At 53.8% G+C, this 16,441-nt stretch overlaps 5 protein-coding genes across 5 annotated transcripts; 4 read left to right on the top strand and 1 right to left on the bottom strand.

Moving 5' to 3' along the window:
• Positions 1-159: 159 nt before the first annotated feature.
• QC763_701410 (uncharacterized protein) lies at positions 160-3,658 on the top strand. The gene is made up of 4 exons (XM_062915158.1): positions 160-463; positions 519-3,186; positions 3,248-3,416; positions 3,474-3,658. The coding sequence occupies exons 1-2, from the start codon at positions 278-280 to the stop codon at positions 3,066-3,068; spliced, it is 2,736 nt and encodes a 911-aa protein (XP_062762204.1). The 5' UTR covers positions 160-277; the 3' UTR covers positions 3,069-3,186; positions 3,248-3,416; positions 3,474-3,658.
• A 488-nt stretch (positions 3,659-4,146) lies between these two features.
• QC763_701400 (uncharacterized protein) lies at positions 4,147-7,716 on the top strand (the record flags this gene model as incomplete). The annotated part of the gene is made up of 2 exons (XM_062915157.1): positions 4,147-5,765; positions 5,833-7,716. Exons 1-2 carry the CDS (start codon positions 5,088-5,090, stop codon positions 7,714-7,716), a joined length of 2,562 nt encoding a protein of 853 aa, XP_062762205.1. The 5' UTR covers positions 4,147-5,087.
• A 499-nt stretch (positions 7,717-8,215) lies between these two features.
• On the bottom strand, positions 8,216-12,144 carry DPB11 (protein kinase activating protein dpb11). The gene is made up of 2 exons (XM_062915156.1): positions 11,118-12,144; positions 8,216-11,045 (listed from the first exon to the last, which is right to left on the bottom strand). The coding sequence occupies exons 1-2, from the start codon at positions 11,388-11,390 to the stop codon at positions 8,469-8,471; spliced, it is 2,850 nt and encodes a 949-aa protein (XP_062762206.1). The 5' UTR covers positions 11,391-12,144; the 3' UTR covers positions 8,216-8,468.
• A 358-nt stretch (positions 12,145-12,502) lies between these two features.
• On the top strand, positions 12,503-13,531 carry QC763_701380 (uncharacterized protein; the record flags this gene model as incomplete). Its single annotated transcript, XM_062915155.1, has 1 exon — positions 12,503-13,531. The coding sequence occupies one exon, from the start codon at positions 12,503-12,505 to the stop codon at positions 13,529-13,531; it is 1,029 nt and encodes a 342-aa protein (XP_062762207.1).
• Positions 13,532-13,729: 198 nt separating this feature from the next.
• Positions 13,730-16,374, top strand: QC763_701370 (uncharacterized protein). The gene is made up of 3 exons (XM_062915154.1): positions 13,730-14,799; positions 14,855-15,763; positions 15,820-16,374. The coding sequence occupies exons 1-3, from the start codon at positions 13,917-13,919 to the stop codon at positions 16,191-16,193; spliced, it is 2,166 nt and encodes a 721-aa protein (XP_062762208.1). The 5' UTR covers positions 13,730-13,916; the 3' UTR covers positions 16,194-16,374.
• Positions 16,375-16,441: the final 67 nt, after the last annotated feature.

Genomic DNA, 16,441 nt, shown 5'->3' on the forward strand with positions numbered 1-16,441 from the left:
CACAGGCCTGGCTAGGCCAGAGCTGAAGGGTCCACTTACATCATAAGTGGGTCTATTTTGGCTGGGCGAGACAGGAATTCCGGTCCGGAGCTGGATCAAGTATTTACCGGGACTTCGAGAGCCCCGCTAAAAAGTTTCTGGACCCACCTTTCTTTCACAGTGGAGCATTGCCTTTTTTTCTTGTTTGGCAGAGCTTCGCATTTGACTGGTGATGGCTTCGAATTGAGCGACTCTCTGCGACCAACTCGAGGCGACGCAGCCAACCCCTCTCTACAGAATGGTGTCCAAACTACAGATACACACTCCCTATGTGTTGACCACCCTTGCCGCCCCCTTCGCCGACTCCCAGGGCACCGGTCGCCATGTTGCAGGCGAGGTTTTTGGACAGAAGCAAGGACTCAAGCGCAAGAAACGGTCAGAGCTTGCCGTAGCCATTGACGGCGTCGCTGTCACTATCTACGATGTCAGGCACCTTTGGCAACACCTCTAGACTACATGTATGCTGACTTCAAGTCCAGGTTCTCTCCTCCCAGCAGGTCATATCTCACGATGTCTCGACAGAATCAGTCTTCACATGCCCCCCCTACTCGCTCAGATGGAGACCGTCTTCCGGGAAGAGCGCTTCTCGATACACATATGTTTCAGCTACCACGTCCAAGGAGAAGCAGATCACACTGTTCAAGGAGGAAATTTCTACGTCCCAGGCCACAGCAGTGTCAAGCTTGTCGCATACGCCTCGAACCAAGACACCCATCGTCCATCTTTGCGCCGGCGCAGCTCATACTTCTCCACACTCGGTACCGGGCGATGAGCTCCCAAACCACGAAATAATTGCCGTGGCTTCCGACGGCACCATCATTGGCCTTGATGGGGAAACGCTTGACGAGAAGTGGTCAACTGCGCCTACCGTGCTTGTTCAAGGGCTTGCCTCTGGTTCGGGATCGCATCTTCAGGTTGACTTTGTCCAGGCCACCACCGCGGCTGATGTTGTCGATGGCCTGTTTGGTGGTAAGAACGAGCTGTTTGGCGTTTTCAAGGAAAATGTGAGCCGCGATGGGTTCAATCCGGATATCCTCCTCATCATCACGTCGTCCAAAACGCCCGAGAACGTCACCCAGCAAAATCTGCACGTTCTTGCTCTTCCGTCGGGGAGACAGGCGCAGTCGATCTTTGTCACTCGGCTCCCAAGTTTCCCGGCTTCGACCGAATATCAGCTCGATGCGAGATCCGGCACACTGCAGACCTTGGCCAACGGGCTACTCTCCAGTTACACCTTCAGCTCCGGCAGTCCGCGCCTTGAGACTAAGCTACAGATCTCCGGCATGAGCTCGTTTCTTCGAATCTCCAAGACGTCTGTCCTCGCCGCTACGCCCGAGTCCTTTTCCATCTACAACCCCATCTTTCGCTCTCTCCAAGCTGCCACCCCTGCCAACTCCGAAGGTGATTGTCAACTCATTTCCTACTTTGGCGCCCGGGAAATTGCGGTTGGCTTGCACGGATCAAGCCTCATTGCCGTACAGGTTGAGGCGCCCAAGAACCGCAACACGAAGCGTCGTGCAGAGGGACTATTGACGGATGCGATTCGCCGCGGATTACCTCGTGAACAATCCGAAACAAAACGAGCTCGTGCGGAGCACCACTCTTCGGCAGTTCTTGAACAAGCCCTGCCCGGCGTGCTATCTGAAACCATGTCTGCTGAATGGAGAAATGGCGTGGCCAACGCGGAGGAGCTTCTTGCCGCCGAAGATTTGCGTGCCTGGGAAGAGTTCCTCGCCAGTATTTTCAAAGTTCAAACCAAGCCGATCGAAGCTCAGGAAGCTGGCTCTGCTGCTACAAATGGCATCGTCGCCAGTCCTCAGCTACCAGAATGGATCTGGCCCTCTTCCAGAGCCGAATATGCGCATGTCGACAGGCGCTGGATATTTTACGCCATCAGCAAAGTGTTTGCGTGGAATCAGCCGGCTGCCGACTCGGAGGAACCTAGATTGTCTTGCCCACTTGCGGCGAGCAGTGTTCTTAACTATCTGGTAGATGCTGGCCACTTGTCCACCTCCAATGTCAAATCAGCCTTCAAGGATGAGACGTGCGAGTTGGACAATGTCGACGATATTATTGGAGCGGAGCTGCCTCCCCTTCTTGCTCAAGTCGACCCCACGATGGCGTTACTCCTTGAGTACTTGTCAGGAACTCAGCTTGGCCCCACAGAGCTTGTTTCCGCTGTCAAGTTGCTTCTCCACAGCCTGGACGTGGATGAAACCCCGTCCAGTTCGGAACAGAAACGTCTGAAGGGCGTCGCCGAAAAGAGTGCTGATGAGGATAATGACGCCATCAAGATGGAACTCGACAAGGCTGAAGAGGAACTCCAGATCACCGAGGTGCATCTGAGTGGGCACCGTTTCCGAGGACTCGGTGTGGCATTTAGCAAGTTGGCTGCTTGCCCAGCAGTGAGCACTGTCCAGAGCCTTCGGCGTCTGTTCAAGCCCGAGCAGATCATCGGGCTACTTAATGTGTTGCGGGCCGAACTCATCAAAGATGGCTGGACGTCGGATTATCGGGAGGAAATCGAGGCGCCCCCAGACGGAAGCCTGCAGCTCATCGCGGATCTTATGACCAGATGCATAGACGCGGTCGGCCTGGGCGGTTGGATGGCGTTTGACGGTGTGCTCGCCAACTCGGCCAGCCACGAAGATGCGGCTGACTACTTTGGGCGGTTCAATCACGAAATCGACTCCGCCTTGCAAGGCATTCACGACGCTATCTATCTGCAGAGCATGCTGGCCGAGGCCACCAGGTACGCAAAGAGGGCCCGTCGGGCGCTTTTGGACGCCGGCAAGGGAATGCCCACAACGGTGCAGTTCACAGAGCAGCTGCCGGTAGGGCTCAAGACAGATGCCAGGATATCTATGGAAAGGATCAGGTCAGGCGGAGAAATTGTCCAGCGCAGCAGCCGAGATATTGGCCAGGCCATCAGCCGGAGGAGGGCCGTTTACTCGGTGCAGCGGATACCGGAGGAGCTGTTGTTGGGCGTGAGGGGATCACGCGAAACCGTTGTGCAGGAAGCCAAGTAATTAGAAGTGAGAATGTCTTGGACCTTGTGTCCTACAAGTTCAGATACCCAAATGTTAATGGTTGTGTAACAAGTCAAGCTCAACACGGCCTTTCTTCCTTGCATCTCTACGATACATGGTGCGTGACAACTGATGACCTCGCCCGGTCTCTCTACTGACACCGAAGCGGTACATACAAGAACGTCACCGAGGGAGGGATCTTAGCCTCATGGTACGATGTACGATCGGGGACCTCATCTGCCAGTGTGAGACGAGAGAAATGTTGCCTTGAAGATGCGAAAACACCCAGCTCAAACAGCACCGCATGCCACATATCTCTTGCCTTTCTGCTGCAACTGTCCTCCGGTCGTGAGAGGGACCGATTTGCCTCGAGGCTCGAGTTGTTCGTTAACGTGGTTCCACCAGCTCGCCCAGGAGCGTCAATCTCGGCTTCAGAGAAAAAAGAGTCAAAAGAGCCGCCTTGGTCTTGGTTCTAGTTCGTTCCTGAGAGATCAGTAGAATGCGGGGAGGAGTCGGCGTCATCTCGGTTTTAGGCCTGTGTCCTTGTCCATCGTGACTGGACCTGCCTCTACAAATTCCCAGCACAGCCCAAGCTCCAACGGTTCGGCGTTTCCAGAACAGGCAGTGTCTCGGTCTTCATTTGGATGTCATAGGTACCTTGGCGGATATCTTGACAACGGGACTTTTAGAGCTTTTCACCACGCAAAAGCAGACAGCAAACAGGACCCCCCAGCATGTATAGAGATGTAAATATCTTGGTGATCTTTGTTTCAAAAACGGCATGCTAAAAGCTGGGCTTTTGGTACGTTTGCAATGTCTTGCATCTCGGTCGCATGTTTGCGGCACTGGTCACCCATGCTCGGCAGCTCCCACCTGGAATATTGGCCACAGTGGCGCAGCCTGCAACCCTACTAAAGCGGTTGGACGTCATCGCCGAGTTTCTCCTTTATCCCTTTCCAACTCTCGTTATTGGCCAGCCCTGTCCTATCAGACAAGAGACGTCACCTTAAAGCTCGTGTCTCGTGTCTCTCCTGCCCACCACACCACCTCTGGTCTCGCCGGCAGATTCGCAAGGCCGTCTGGAACTTCCAAGCCTTCCAACCTGGAAACTGGAAACTGAAAACTGCAAGCCATGCTCTGACACCTGCGTTTTCAACGAGACCACCACAAAACTACACTCGCCTACTGGTGATGTGACAAGATTCTGACGCACCCAGCCTTGGTCGACTGTGTTCACTGGGTGGACAACATGTATTTGCAGACGGCTAGTTGCTGCTTGATATCGCCCCGGGCGAAAGAGGCGACTTGCAACCATATGCTCGTGATGCTATACTCCGCGCCGCATTCTGATACCGACCTACGTGTTAGGATGATTGCCTCAACAAGAACCGAATTGCTTGGTAACCCTCGGGCATGCTAACATTAGAACGTTTGGGCAGCAGCAGTGTTGATTTCTCTGCTGCGTACCGCCGCTAGTGCCGCGATTCGATGACATATATGTATCTGGTTCCAGAAAGCACCCCTCCCACATGCTCGTTGGGTGATCACTCGTGCCTCATTCGTCAGCAAACAACGGGGCGGGCACCCAGCGAAGGAACAGACGCCCCAGGTCATGATGGCCTCTGCTTAGCACCTCCGGGCCATCTCCTTATCCGTTACACAGCCCGCTCCATTGGTTCCTCAGATCAGTCTCTCTTTACTCATCTCTTCTACTTGCAGCAGCCCAATCATCTCGACTGTGCTTGCTTCCACCATTCCAGCCTGAGCATCTTGTTGTCAAACACATCGAGTGCCTAAAAGCTCTCCAGCTCCCCAGCTCCCACCATTCCCGCCTCCCATCCGTACTCAAGACACATCACCAAGCTTTTCGAGATCCCCCGAGACCAAAAACAAAGACCTGTCTTTTCTGGACCAAAAAGCCTCCACGACCCCCTTCCAGAGGGGTGTTGATCTTGTCAAGAACAGTAGACCCCAAGCTGGCATTTCTTTTTTTGGGCTTCCCAACCCGACCCTACCTCGATGACGGTTGCGAACGACCGCGTGTTGCGCGTCGAGTCGGTCGATGCCCTTGCACAACAGTTGTATCGCCGTTCTCGGACTGCTGGCCCGGATTTCAGTAAACTGAGCAAGGCTGTTGGCAGTCTCCAAAGGGTCCTCAAGCACCTACGCGACGAGGTCCAGGACGCCGACTCCCTTCTCAACCAACCGGGATCGTCCAATCATGACAGTCCAAATGGCGTCTATCATGAGGAGCTGACCAGGCTCGTCCAGGAGAGCGACTACACCATCAAGCAGGTGAACACGCTTATCGAAAAATATGGTGGTGCCAGCGCTGTCTCGAATGGCATGGGAGCCGAGAGCCGGGATTCCTCCAGGACCCCTGATGAAGACCCAACCGACAAGGCACTCAAGATTGACCTAGTCAGGGAGCGCGTGGTCTCCCAAAAGGCCAAACTTTTCAACTTTCTGGACATGGTGCAGCTACACAACCCATCAAAGGTGCATCATTCGCTGGTGAAATTAGACAACAACTCGCAGATGGAAGACATCAAGAACAAGGTGGATATCGTTGCCAACCGCTTGTTTCAAAAAAGACGAGGTTCACCAGTGGGAGAGCACCAAGAAGAGCTGTGGCAAGAGTTCAAGACTGAGTTCGAAAACGAGGGGTTCTCGTCAGACGTCCTCCGCAACAACAAGGTATGTTTGGGCTTGCACGTCAAGTCATAACCCAAGTTTTTGAAGCCTGGACTCACACGGTCAACAGGAAGTCCTTCGGGCATACATACGCGAGCTCGAATCGCACAAAGCCCCTCAGGACGGAACACCCCCTTCTGTTCGCGGACTGCTCGAATGGGGCACCCAACCGCCAATGGGAGAGCAGGGTGCTTCCTCATCCTACCCAGTGCCCAACCCGGACCCAAGACCCAACCATGGTGATGCCCCCATTAGTAACGAGGGACGACGACGGATCCCGACCTCGGACACAGAGAAAACCCTTCAAGTCCATCGACATTTACAACCTCCTGCCATCTCTAACCATTCATCACATCTCAGCTATGACTACTGCACATCATCTGAACCCTCCGACTCCGAGTCCAACCCTGTTTCTCAAACGACCTTGATATCAACGCGAGATATTCTCACCCTTGACTTGTACGAAGCTAACAAGATGCCTGGACGCCTGGGCTCACGCGGCCCACCACCCAACTACAACCTGTCTCCTGGAACATCGCCAGGAAATCGGTATTTGCCTCCTGGGGTTCAGCCGCTGCAGATCCCTGGAGCAGATGCCATCTCTTACGATGGCCAGTACTCGAGGCCTCCTCGATACGCTTCGCCATCCTCTCAGTTCCCGCCCCCTTACACCAGAGCCTTGTCCCCAAGTTCATCGACCGTGACACCACCGCCTCCCTACACCAGCCAAGTGTCGCTCTCGGTCCCTCATGCCGGGAATGATCTTTCTTATCACCAACATCGGCAGCAACAAGCTCGGCAGCACAGTAACCTAGCCCCCGATGGTCGAGGCAAACAGATCCCACTGGACGCGACCTGGACCAGAATCAAGCGCAGCCTTGTATCGCCTGTCGTTCTCGAGAGAGCTGGTGTGCGTTACGAGGCCAGACCGACCTTTGTTGCAGTCCTTGGCAAGCTGTCCCCCGAGCAAATTGCCGAGTATGCCAGACAGACTGCCGAAGTCCGAAACGCAAGAGGCCCATCCAATGCTCCAAGCGAGATCTATGAACCCCCCAACCGAGCACGCCCTCGAGGATACCCCGAGGGACGAAGGATGCGTGGAGGCGGAGGTGCAAGAATTCGGAGCAACAACAACCCACCCCAACCGGCACACTGGGATGATGGCGATTCCTCCGACGATCAACGTGATTACCGCCAGGAGGTGGCACGCACCAAATACATACCCAGAGGCTACACCCCCGATAAATACCGCCCCGAAGACAAGGGTGCAAGAGCCCACCCCATCATTATCTCGACCCCTGATAGCGGCTACGGCGAAGGCAGTAGGGTCTCACCCTCGGCCACTGTTGAGCCGAAGCCGATCTTGAAACAGAACCACGTCCGGTTCAACGATGGACCGAGGGACATCTCTCCCGGCTATTACACAGATCGCTCCCACCGCGAAAAGGGTCGACGCCGTTCTGAGCGGGACAACCAAGACCGAGATGACAGAGCCAGGGATGACCGGTCCGGTGATCGGGACAGTCGGGCTCGCGAGCAGCGTGAACGGGAGCGGGAGCGGGAACGGGAACGGGAACGTGAAAGAGAGAGGGACCGGCCTCGCAGAGGTAGTTCCCGCGACAGGGAGAGGGAGAGGGAGAGGGAGAGGGAGAGGGAGAGGGAGAGGGAGAGGGAGAGGGAGAGGGAGAGGGAGAGGGAGAGGGAGAGGGAACGTGAGCGGGAACGAGACCGGGAGCGGGAGCGCCGCAACCGCCAATACACCGACAGGGATAGAGATAGGGATCGGTACAGCCGAGAGAACAGTAATGGCAACCGGTACAGAGACAGGTCGAGGGAAGATGATAGGTCGGCTTTGAGGAAGAGCCACTGGAAGGAGACGGCGGGGGCGATTGGGGTGGGAGGGGCGGCTGCTACGCTGCTGAGTGTTTTGACGGATGCTGTTCAGTATTTGTGAGGAGGACTTGGAGATATACCTATTTTAATCTTGCTTTTTTTTTTTTTTGTTTTTCTTTTTTTGTGGGAGGAATTCTTGTGATGAAAATGAAACGATTTGGAAGGTGGATATTAAGGGGAGGGATTTAAAAATCCGGGGGTGATTTCACGGAGGTTGTTGACATTGCTTGTTTATGATTTTCCTTTGTTCATAACGTTGGTTTTGTGATGATTTAGATTTTGATAGATACCTCTGGTGGGATGGCCAGAGGGCTGAGGAACTGCTTCGGAAGTAGCGGGGGACAACTGCGAAGTCAGGAGGATACTCATCAGGGAAAAGGATAAAGTGTGGCAAGCAAATGGGAGGACATCTGGAAAGAAACAGGGCACCAAAGATACCCATTTATTTTAGTTTTATGTTTACTCAACAATAATACACCTACAAGTCTGTGTTTCGCATCACAAACATCCCTCACAATCTGCTTGTTCTTCTAAGCACCCTGAAAAGCGTATTAGATGTCCTTTGAGGTTCGTTGGGGATCTCATGTTGATCATCTCATTAATGCTGGCTTTATCTGCTATATACCCTGCTTTTGGCCTTCCCCAACACAAAACCACGTTTCCCAATCCTACCATCGTGTGGCCCAACGTATCTCTATACATAATCTCACATACATGAGAGCCTGACCTTCCTTCCAAGCCCGACATAAACTCCATAACCTGCTTGCTGTGCCTAGCAATATCACAAGAAATGAAACAATCAAGATACCTTGTCTACCTTCTCCTCGCAGTCCTCCTCTGCGGCAGAGCCCCAGCCCCAGCCCCAGCACTCGAAGCGTTATTGGAAGGCCCATAACCACCCAAATCGCCAATCGTGACAAAGCCTTGCTCTGCCGTCAACTTCCCACCCCCCTCCACAGTGCTCCCCGTCAGTTTACCAAGCAACGCCGCCTTTGCCTTTCTCGACTGCGGATCCTCAAAATGGAGCTGCGAGCTCGACACAAGCGGTCCCTGTGATTTGTCCTTGTCCCCGAGCGAGCCATTTTCTGCATCCTTCTGCTCGGAGCTGCTAGCTGCCGATAGGTTGGACACGGCCGACACATTGGAGATGGCCCTGCCCAAGATCTCTCTCTTGCGTCTCTTGGCTTGGGGCTGCTGCCTGTCACCTTCCATAGAGGATAACCGGTCAGCCGTGAGTCCGGCACTCTCTGACCCGGCGGCGATGACTGTGCTGGTTGTCCTCTTGAGAAGGGCGGATGTTAGCTTTTCTGACAGAGCGATACGCTCCTGTTCTGCACGCATTGCCCGCAACTTTTCTGCGTTGTCTTTGCGTGCTTCCACCTCGGGTATAGAATGGAGGGGAGAGGCCGCGTCTGCTGATTGCCCGACATCGCCATCGGTGGCCTCAGAATCGGCCACTTCGGAGCGTGTGCGGCTAAGGGGCTTGTGAGTTTCTGGTGCCTGTCCGGATCGCGAAGAAGCCGAGGAGGAGGAAGAGGGCCTATTCAGACAGTTGGGTAAGGCTTCCGAGATAGGCGCTCTGGGTGTCTCATTGGAAGGGGTTTTGGTAGATTCGCTGGGAGCATGGTGAGTGGGTGCTGTTTCAAAGTGCGTATTGGCCGTCGTCAAGAAGGAGTCTTCTGGCGCCATTCTCTTTTTAGGCGGTTTAGCGACTGTGTCCGTCTTCTCATGGGCAAAAGCTGACGCATCGATATCTGAGCGACGTGTAGGCTTGGTCGTGGCAGTTGGCTTGGACAACAAGTCCTGGTCTACCGTGTCTCTTGCTGCTTGCTTGGGCTTCTGCCTGCCCTTCGTGGCCTCGGGAGGCTCATGTGCCATGGTGTGCTTTGGGCCCTGCAAATCCTGCTGCTTTAGCTCTGGAAATAGGAAGTCCCGGATAGGAACAATAGAGCCCGTAGATATGCATTTCCACAACCAACCGGCATTCACAACAGGTATTTTCCACTCCAACGCAAGCTTCAACTTCTGCGGCCTGATCCCAGAGAGCGTCGGGCAGACTAATATGGAGATATCGGCAGTGAATCGCTCTTCGTATCTCGCCCCCAATTGCCTGATGGACTTGTCCATCTGGTTGAGGTCGACGCCAGTGAAGTTGGACGTGCAGATGGAGAGCTTCTCAAAACCCGGAATGGGAAATGTTGGGAATGGACGCCCGATGACATGGTCTGTTGGGTGGAAAAAGCGCTTGTTGTGGAGGCATTTCTCAATATAAAATTCGGTAATGATGCTGACGTTCTCGGGGAATTTTGGCTGTATCTCGGGAGGAGAGTCCTGCGGTATAATAAAGAATCGATGTGCCATCTGAGCACCAGATGCCGAGGAAACTTCTTCTAGAGAATGGCATATCACGCCCCCCAAAGAGGCCACAGTGTTGAGAAGCATCTCGGTCTTTTTGGCCGAGAACCCCTGGATGAAGAAGCAACATGAGGCGAACACGCCGCTTTCATCGGGGCGACCGAAAGGCGAGAGCTTTGAGCCTTGGGTGTCCATTGACTTCGTGGGATTTGGGCCTGAAAGTGATGGTTGTGTGACATGCTGAAAAGACGCTGAGGGAGCAGGTTGTTGCGGGGCGGTCTCGAAAGGTTCGGCGGTCTCGGGCTGTGGTGGCTTGCCCATGCCTAAAATGTCCCCCCAAAGGTTATCTCTCTGACTATTAAGCTTCATACTGGCAGTCTTGCGCAGCTTTCGCTTTCCATCCTCCTGGGCGGCGGCATTTTCTCTCAACCGCTTTCCCATAGCAGCGTGCTGTGCCCGTTCCTTGTTCCAAGCACCGACACCCCTTTCTTCCGGAGGCAACACAGGGTCGTAGTACCTCTCATCCAAGATCATGCCTCGTTCGACACTGTCTCTGACCCACTCGACCGACACGGTCTGTTGGCCCCATCTCTTGGAGGCGTAATATTTCTTGCCTTCGGGTTTCTGGGCAATCAGGTGCGTGACGTCCTTGACGAGATCGCCAGTGTAGCGCCCACCGTTGGCTTCGATCAAATTTGCGATTTCCTGACGGGCGGCGGGGTCCTCGATGCCAGTTGTGCAACAGAGAAGCTGGCCGCGGGGGTGGTTTGGGTCCATAGTTCCTCCATCCCTCTCGAAGGCGCGCATCTGCCATTGTTTTTCCAGGGCGGCAAAGTCGATCTCGGCATCCCTCACCCAGAGATCCCGGACGGCCTCGACCCAGGCAGTAGCCATGGGCTTGATGTCGGGGCGCTCTCTGGCGACATGGCGGTACTTTGCGGTGTCGTAGTTTCCGACGATCAGATGTGTGCATTCGGGGGTGAGGTCATACTTGTGGAGACCTCCCAGTTCGATCGTTTTCGAGGCGATGTCTTCCTACGGTTGGGGAGCTCTGGTTAGCTGGAACACGGCGCGGTAATGGGTTGGTTGAGGTCAGGTTTTAGTTACCCTGAGGTCGGGCGGGATGCTGGTGCAGCAGATGACAACGCCCCGGAAAGGTTGAGCTGGGTCGAAGCCGGCCTCCATTGGATCTTTGTGTTTACCCGGCGAGCATGAGCATGAGGCTGCGTGAACGACGACAGAATATCTGACGGACAGCGGGAATGCGGACAGTCGCGTCGCGTGGGCAGCTGACATGTGGGGCACTTTAACATGTTGCTGCTGGCTGATGCGGGAGGATCGAAGAATCATAACAGGGGTTAGGGTTAAGCTACTATACATCTTTTCTCTTAACTCCTACAAGTTGATTCCTCTCTCTCCTGATCTTGAAACCAGTCATGATAACTCTATGTTGATCCTTGGTGGTAAAATCGATGGTCACTTCCTCCCCGTCCCAGTTGATCTTGCCCGCCCGACACTCTTCCTCGGTAGCCCAGAGGAACCGCACATGCTCCTGAGGGTCAAGTGTCACCACCGGTCTCTCAGATATGCTTGGGGTTTGCACCTCTGCCTCGAATGTCATCTTCTCTACAGTTCTCCCACTTCGCGTTAGAAACACATCTTTTGATACCAGCTCGACCGCATGTATCATGAGAAGCCCGCTCTCCTCCCACAATTCCCTCGCCAGCCCATGCAAGACAGTCTCATCTTCAACGTCACAAGCACCGCCGGGAATCTCCCATTTGAGTGGCATCGAGTCGTCTGGGGCGCGCTGGATGAGCAGGATGTGGTCATCGTGCGAAAATACCAGGGCACCGGTTGCTAGGTGTTTGAGGAGCGGCACATGAGGCCAACGGACCTCGAGGAGGTCGCCAACTGTAACATTGTAGGCGGAGAGGTTTGGTGAAAATGTGAAGGTGAAGCCTGATGGCGGAGGTGGTGGTGGCATACTAGCTGATGTGAAGGAGAAGAGGTAAGTTTATAGGTAACAGAGAAAGATGTTGCTTCCAGGCCCCTTTTCAGTTGAGCCCCACCCTCACCGCCCAAGTCCTCCACAAGGCAACAAGGCAAGGCACATAAGGCACCGATGCATATCACTTCAAGGCAGCAAAGCACATGCTTCTTTTTACATATTGCTCCGTGCTTACTCTGCCCATGCATCGTGAGGAAATCTCATTTTCAATTTGCTGAGTAATGCACAAGCACCATGGGCTTAGCTTTCTCCTGAACCCCTCGGAGAAGTGATTGCTGGACTTGATCTCACATCGGTATACGAACCTGAAATCGACAGCTTCATGTAGGTCACACAGCACCGATTAGTCACGACCAAATCTTGGCTGCTTGTGAAAGACATATAAAAGTTACCCAGTGAGGCAATATCTGGCTGGAGCACTCACTCGTCTGCTCAGTGACACTTACCTTGGAAAACTCACGATTCACCTTCTTGTGACGCAATGTCTTCGCTACCACTGTCAATGAAGACTCTTCTCCAACTGTCGCCTCATTCTCCTTCCCTTACCCTGACCACCTCACCGCTGCCCGTACCTTCTCACCCTTCTGACGTGCTCATCAAAGTATACACTACCGCGCCCTGCAAAGGCGAGCTCACCTGGGCTGCCGCATTCCCAGATGTGATCCCCTCCACCAAAACCCCCGTGCCCTCTCAAGATCTCGCAGGTGTCATTGTCTCCTTGCCCCCCGCATACACCGGAGGGTTCAAGCCAGGGGACAAAGTCTACTGCCGGATTGAGGCGACCCGTCCCGGTGCGGCCCGCGAATACGCACTTGCCCGTATTTCAGAGCTGGCAATGATACCAAAGAATTTGGGATGGATCCGGGCAGCTGCAACGCCCTTGAGCTCGTTGACCGCTTGGCAAGCCTTGTTTACACATGGTGGCCTGAATAAAGAAGGCCTTCTTGAAGGAAAAAATCCTGCGAGAGAGGAGAACGCAAAAAAACGAGTGCTCATTACGGGGGCGACTGGTGGTGTTGGAAGTTGGGCGGTACAGCTTGCTGCTCTGGCGGGATGCGAAGTGGTAGGGCTCTGCGGACCGAATAAAATTGCCCACGTGAAGGAATTGGGAGCAAGTGAGGTGGTGAACTATAAGGAAACTTCTCTTCGGCAATGGGCGTCGCCTGAAAGGGAGGTTGACGTCGTTTTGGACATGGTTGGAGGGAAGACGTTGGAGGGCTGTTGGTTCGCTATCAAAGATCAGGGCAAGATGGTCAGTATTTGCGCTCCTCCTGAAAGTGCTAGGCCAAGCCATCTTGTTGGAAAGGAGGGCGTGAACAGCAATTTCTTCATCGTTGAGCCTCTTGGGGAAGACTTGACAGAGATTGGACAACTGATCGAGGCAGGCAAAGTCAGGCCGACGGTGGATAGCGTTTGGTCGTTTGAGGAGTACGGGGCGGCCTTTGAGAAGTTGGAGAGCGGGCAGACGACGGGAAAAGTTGTCCTTCGAGTTGCTGACTTTGACGAGTGACTGATAACATGGCTGTGTACGGAGTAGGTAGTGTAGCTATGTATTGTGAATGATCAGTGCAATGTGGGAATGTTTCCGGTTTGATGTTTTGTGGGGTGTGCAGGGAGCAGGGATGTGATTGGCCCAGGCCTTGTCCCCTGAGACGTTGGGGGTTTGCAGACCCCTGTCTCCAAGAAACCTTATTCAGAGACGCAGGGTCCTCGCTGCGACATGATCCTCTCAAGTGTTTGATCACCCTCATTGTCACAGCTCGAGAGATCCGACTGCCACTGACAGCCATCAAGAGCACCATGGCATTGACCAACTCGGCATTCTCGCCCTGTCTCCGTCAAGCGCGAGTCCTCCGTCGGCCATCAATTGCTCACTGAGCCTCACCACCAGCCTCATGTTGAGGCTAGAGTGTAGCTGTTGTGTAGCTACAGGTCCCTGGTCCTCGACACCTCCTGATCTTCTTCCAGAGAGAGAGCTCCCATGTGCGTATCCACCCAGAAAGTTGTGGGATGAGACATTACAACCGCACAGGGTCGTACCGAGCGTACTCGCACACAGATACCCTTTCCCCAGCTCTCTTCTTGTTTCACACCACCTAATTCTCCTTCTTTGCCATTTACCTTGGTTTCTACTCGACACTGACCACTGTGTGGTGCTTTGTTGCTTTTCTCCTGCCTTTCCTTTCCTTTCATTTCTTTCTCTTTTGCCTTGTTGTGTCTCTAAGAAGCCAATCTTTCTTTCTGTTTTGTTTCTTGCCCTAGGCGTATTGGTGCGGTCCAGAGCCGCCGGCGAGCTTGGGAACTTGGTCTCGATACCTTCTTTTGGTACCTTCATTTCTGTGTTTTTATATCTCTTTTTCTCGCGGAACCGGCCGGCCGTTTTTATAGTCACATACCCCTCTGGAATTCGCCTGGTGTGTCAACCTCGATATCGTTGCCGATGCAGACGCCGTCGTGGTAGTCCGCCGACACCATACTTGCCAGCAATGGCATTTTCCTTGCTCCTTTCCGCATCCGTATTGCTCCTCTCCTCAACTTTTAGCGGCCATGCGGTAGCTTCCTCCTTGCCATTCACAAACACCACGATACCACCAACAAATGTCTCGGCATCGCACACACATGCCCCGATAAAGCTCATAAACTCGTCGGTAATAGCGCATGACGACGGCTGCGTTCATCTGCCCATCGTTCACTCAACCAATGCCAACCACTTTTCCAAGAAGCGTGGTGTTCAGCTCCAGTTAGCTAACCGGTCTGACATCGCGTACTACGCCCAACGTACATACATCCTGTGTTCTGTGAGGTGACCGTCGTGAAGCTAACAAGTCTCTAGTGAGCATTGGTACACCACCACAGCCGGTTTTCGTGCAGTTGGATACAGGATCATTTGAGCTGTGGGTGAATCCAGATTGTACCACCGTCCAGGGCGCCGACGCAGCATTCTGCCAGCAAGTCGGCCGGTACGATGGCAATACATCTTCGACAGCCAAATCGCTGGGGACCACCAAGACGTTGAAGTATGGCATCGGTACTGCCAACATCACGTATTTTGAAGACACCATCACTCTTGCCGGGACAGCCACCGCCCTGCAGGCCGTCCAGTTTGGCGTGGCCACCGCAACAGAAGATACTTTCTCGGGTATTCTGGGTATTGGGTATGGGAAGGGCATTGCCACCAAATACAAAAACTTTGTCGATCAGCTTGTTGCCCAGAACGCTATCAGAGCAAAGGCATACACCCTCGCGCTGGGTAGTAAAGAGGAGAAGGAAGGAGTCATTGTGTTTGGTGGTGTTGACCCCTCGAAATTCGCCGGTCCCTTGGCCAAGCTGCCCATTATTGATGCCAACAACTCACCGGACCAAGTGCCTCGTTTCTGGGTCGACATGAATTCGATTGCTATCACGCCACCCAACAACGATACAAAAGTGTATGAGGGCAGCAAGATGCCCGTGTTCCTGGACTCCGGGTCGACAATGACACTGCTTCCACCCGATCTTGCAGCGACGATCGCGAAGGACTTTGGGGCGGACAAAGAGGATGACAACGGGTTTTACCGCATCGACTGCGGTTTGACATCCATGAACGGAACCCTGGACTTCTCCTTCAATGGACTCAAGATCAGAGTCCCGTACAAGGAGATGATCAGAGAGGTACCCAGCAACCCGCCTGCGTGCTTCTTGGGCATTACACCAAGCAAGAAGTTTACCCTTTTGGGGGACACATTTCTACGGTCTGCTTATGGTATGTTTTCTGTCCGCCACAGTGTTATACACGGTCACACTAATGGGGTGAGACAGTCGTGTTCGACCTCGAGACAGACTCTATTTGGATGACGCAAGCTACAAGCTGCGGTTCCACCCCTGCGGCACTTGGTAGCGTTAACGATCTGTCCATGGTGGTGGGCGCGTGCGGTTTGACAGCTGAACCAGCAGTGACCGTTTCGAGTGCTGGCGGCACAACGGCGACCCCAGGTGTTGGTGTTAGTGGTGGTGGTACTGGATCGGATACGAACGGGGCCTCTGCGACAGTCTCCACGGTTGTGGTGCCTGAATCGCCACCAGGTGCAACCTCGACAGCAGGGTCACCAGTTACTTCATCAAGTTCAAGATGTCATCCGATGGCGGTCGCTGCCATGGCTTTTGCCCTCTTGGCCCTGGCGAACATGGGTTGAGAAAATAACCTGTCGAATTTTTGTATATACCCTTTCAACTGTGCTTACTAGAAGGGCGCCTGGCTGATGAAGGAGCCATGGCGCCGATTTAATGACATGATACCTACTGGTCTGTCTACGTCCACGTGTTCCATCAAGTATCCAGTAGAAATGGCCAGGCCTCACCGAGTCATATCTGCTGTACGGATACACATATACCTTGGAAGAGAGTTATTAGGCTTTGAAAGATACCTAATTTACAGGCTCGA

Source organism: Podospora pseudopauciseta, assembly GCF_035222475.1.
Source record: "Podospora pseudopauciseta strain CBS 411.78 chromosome 7 map unlocalized CBS411.78m_7, whole genome shotgun sequence".
In the NCBI taxonomy this organism is placed as follows: Eukaryota; Fungi; Ascomycota; class Sordariomycetes; order Sordariales; family Podosporaceae; genus Podospora; species Podospora pseudopauciseta.

What these genes read in the sequence shown, in the direction of transcription:
- QC763_701410 (XM_062915158.1), top strand. Translation starts at nt 278, where the DNA reads ATGGTGTCCAAACTACAGATACACACTCCCTATGTGTTGACCACCCTT. An exon ending in TCGCTGTCACTATCTACGAT is followed by an intron (nt 464 to 518) that starts GTCAGGCACCTT and finishes CTTCAAGTCCAG; the next exon opens with GTTCTCTCCTCCCAGCAGGT.
- DPB11 (XM_062915156.1), bottom strand. Translation starts at nt 11,390, where the DNA reads ATGTATAGTAGCTTAACCCTAACCCCTGTTATGATTCTTCGATCCTCC. An exon ending in GCATCCCGCCCGACCTCAGG is followed by an intron (nt 11,046 to 11,117) that starts GTAACTAAAACC and finishes CCCCAACCGTAG; the next exon opens with GAAGACATCGCCTCGAAAAC.
- QC763_701370 (XM_062915154.1), top strand. Translation starts at nt 13,917, where the DNA reads ATGTTGAGGCTAGAGTGTAGCTGTTGTGTAGCTACAGGTCCCTGGTCC. An exon ending in CATCGCGTACTACGCCCAAC is followed by an intron (nt 14,800 to 14,854) that starts GTACATACATCC and finishes ACAAGTCTCTAG; the next exon opens with TGAGCATTGGTACACCACCA. An exon ending in ATTTCTACGGTCTGCTTATG is followed by an intron (nt 15,764 to 15,819) that starts GTATGTTTTCTG and finishes GGGGTGAGACAG; the next exon opens with TCGTGTTCGACCTCGAGACA.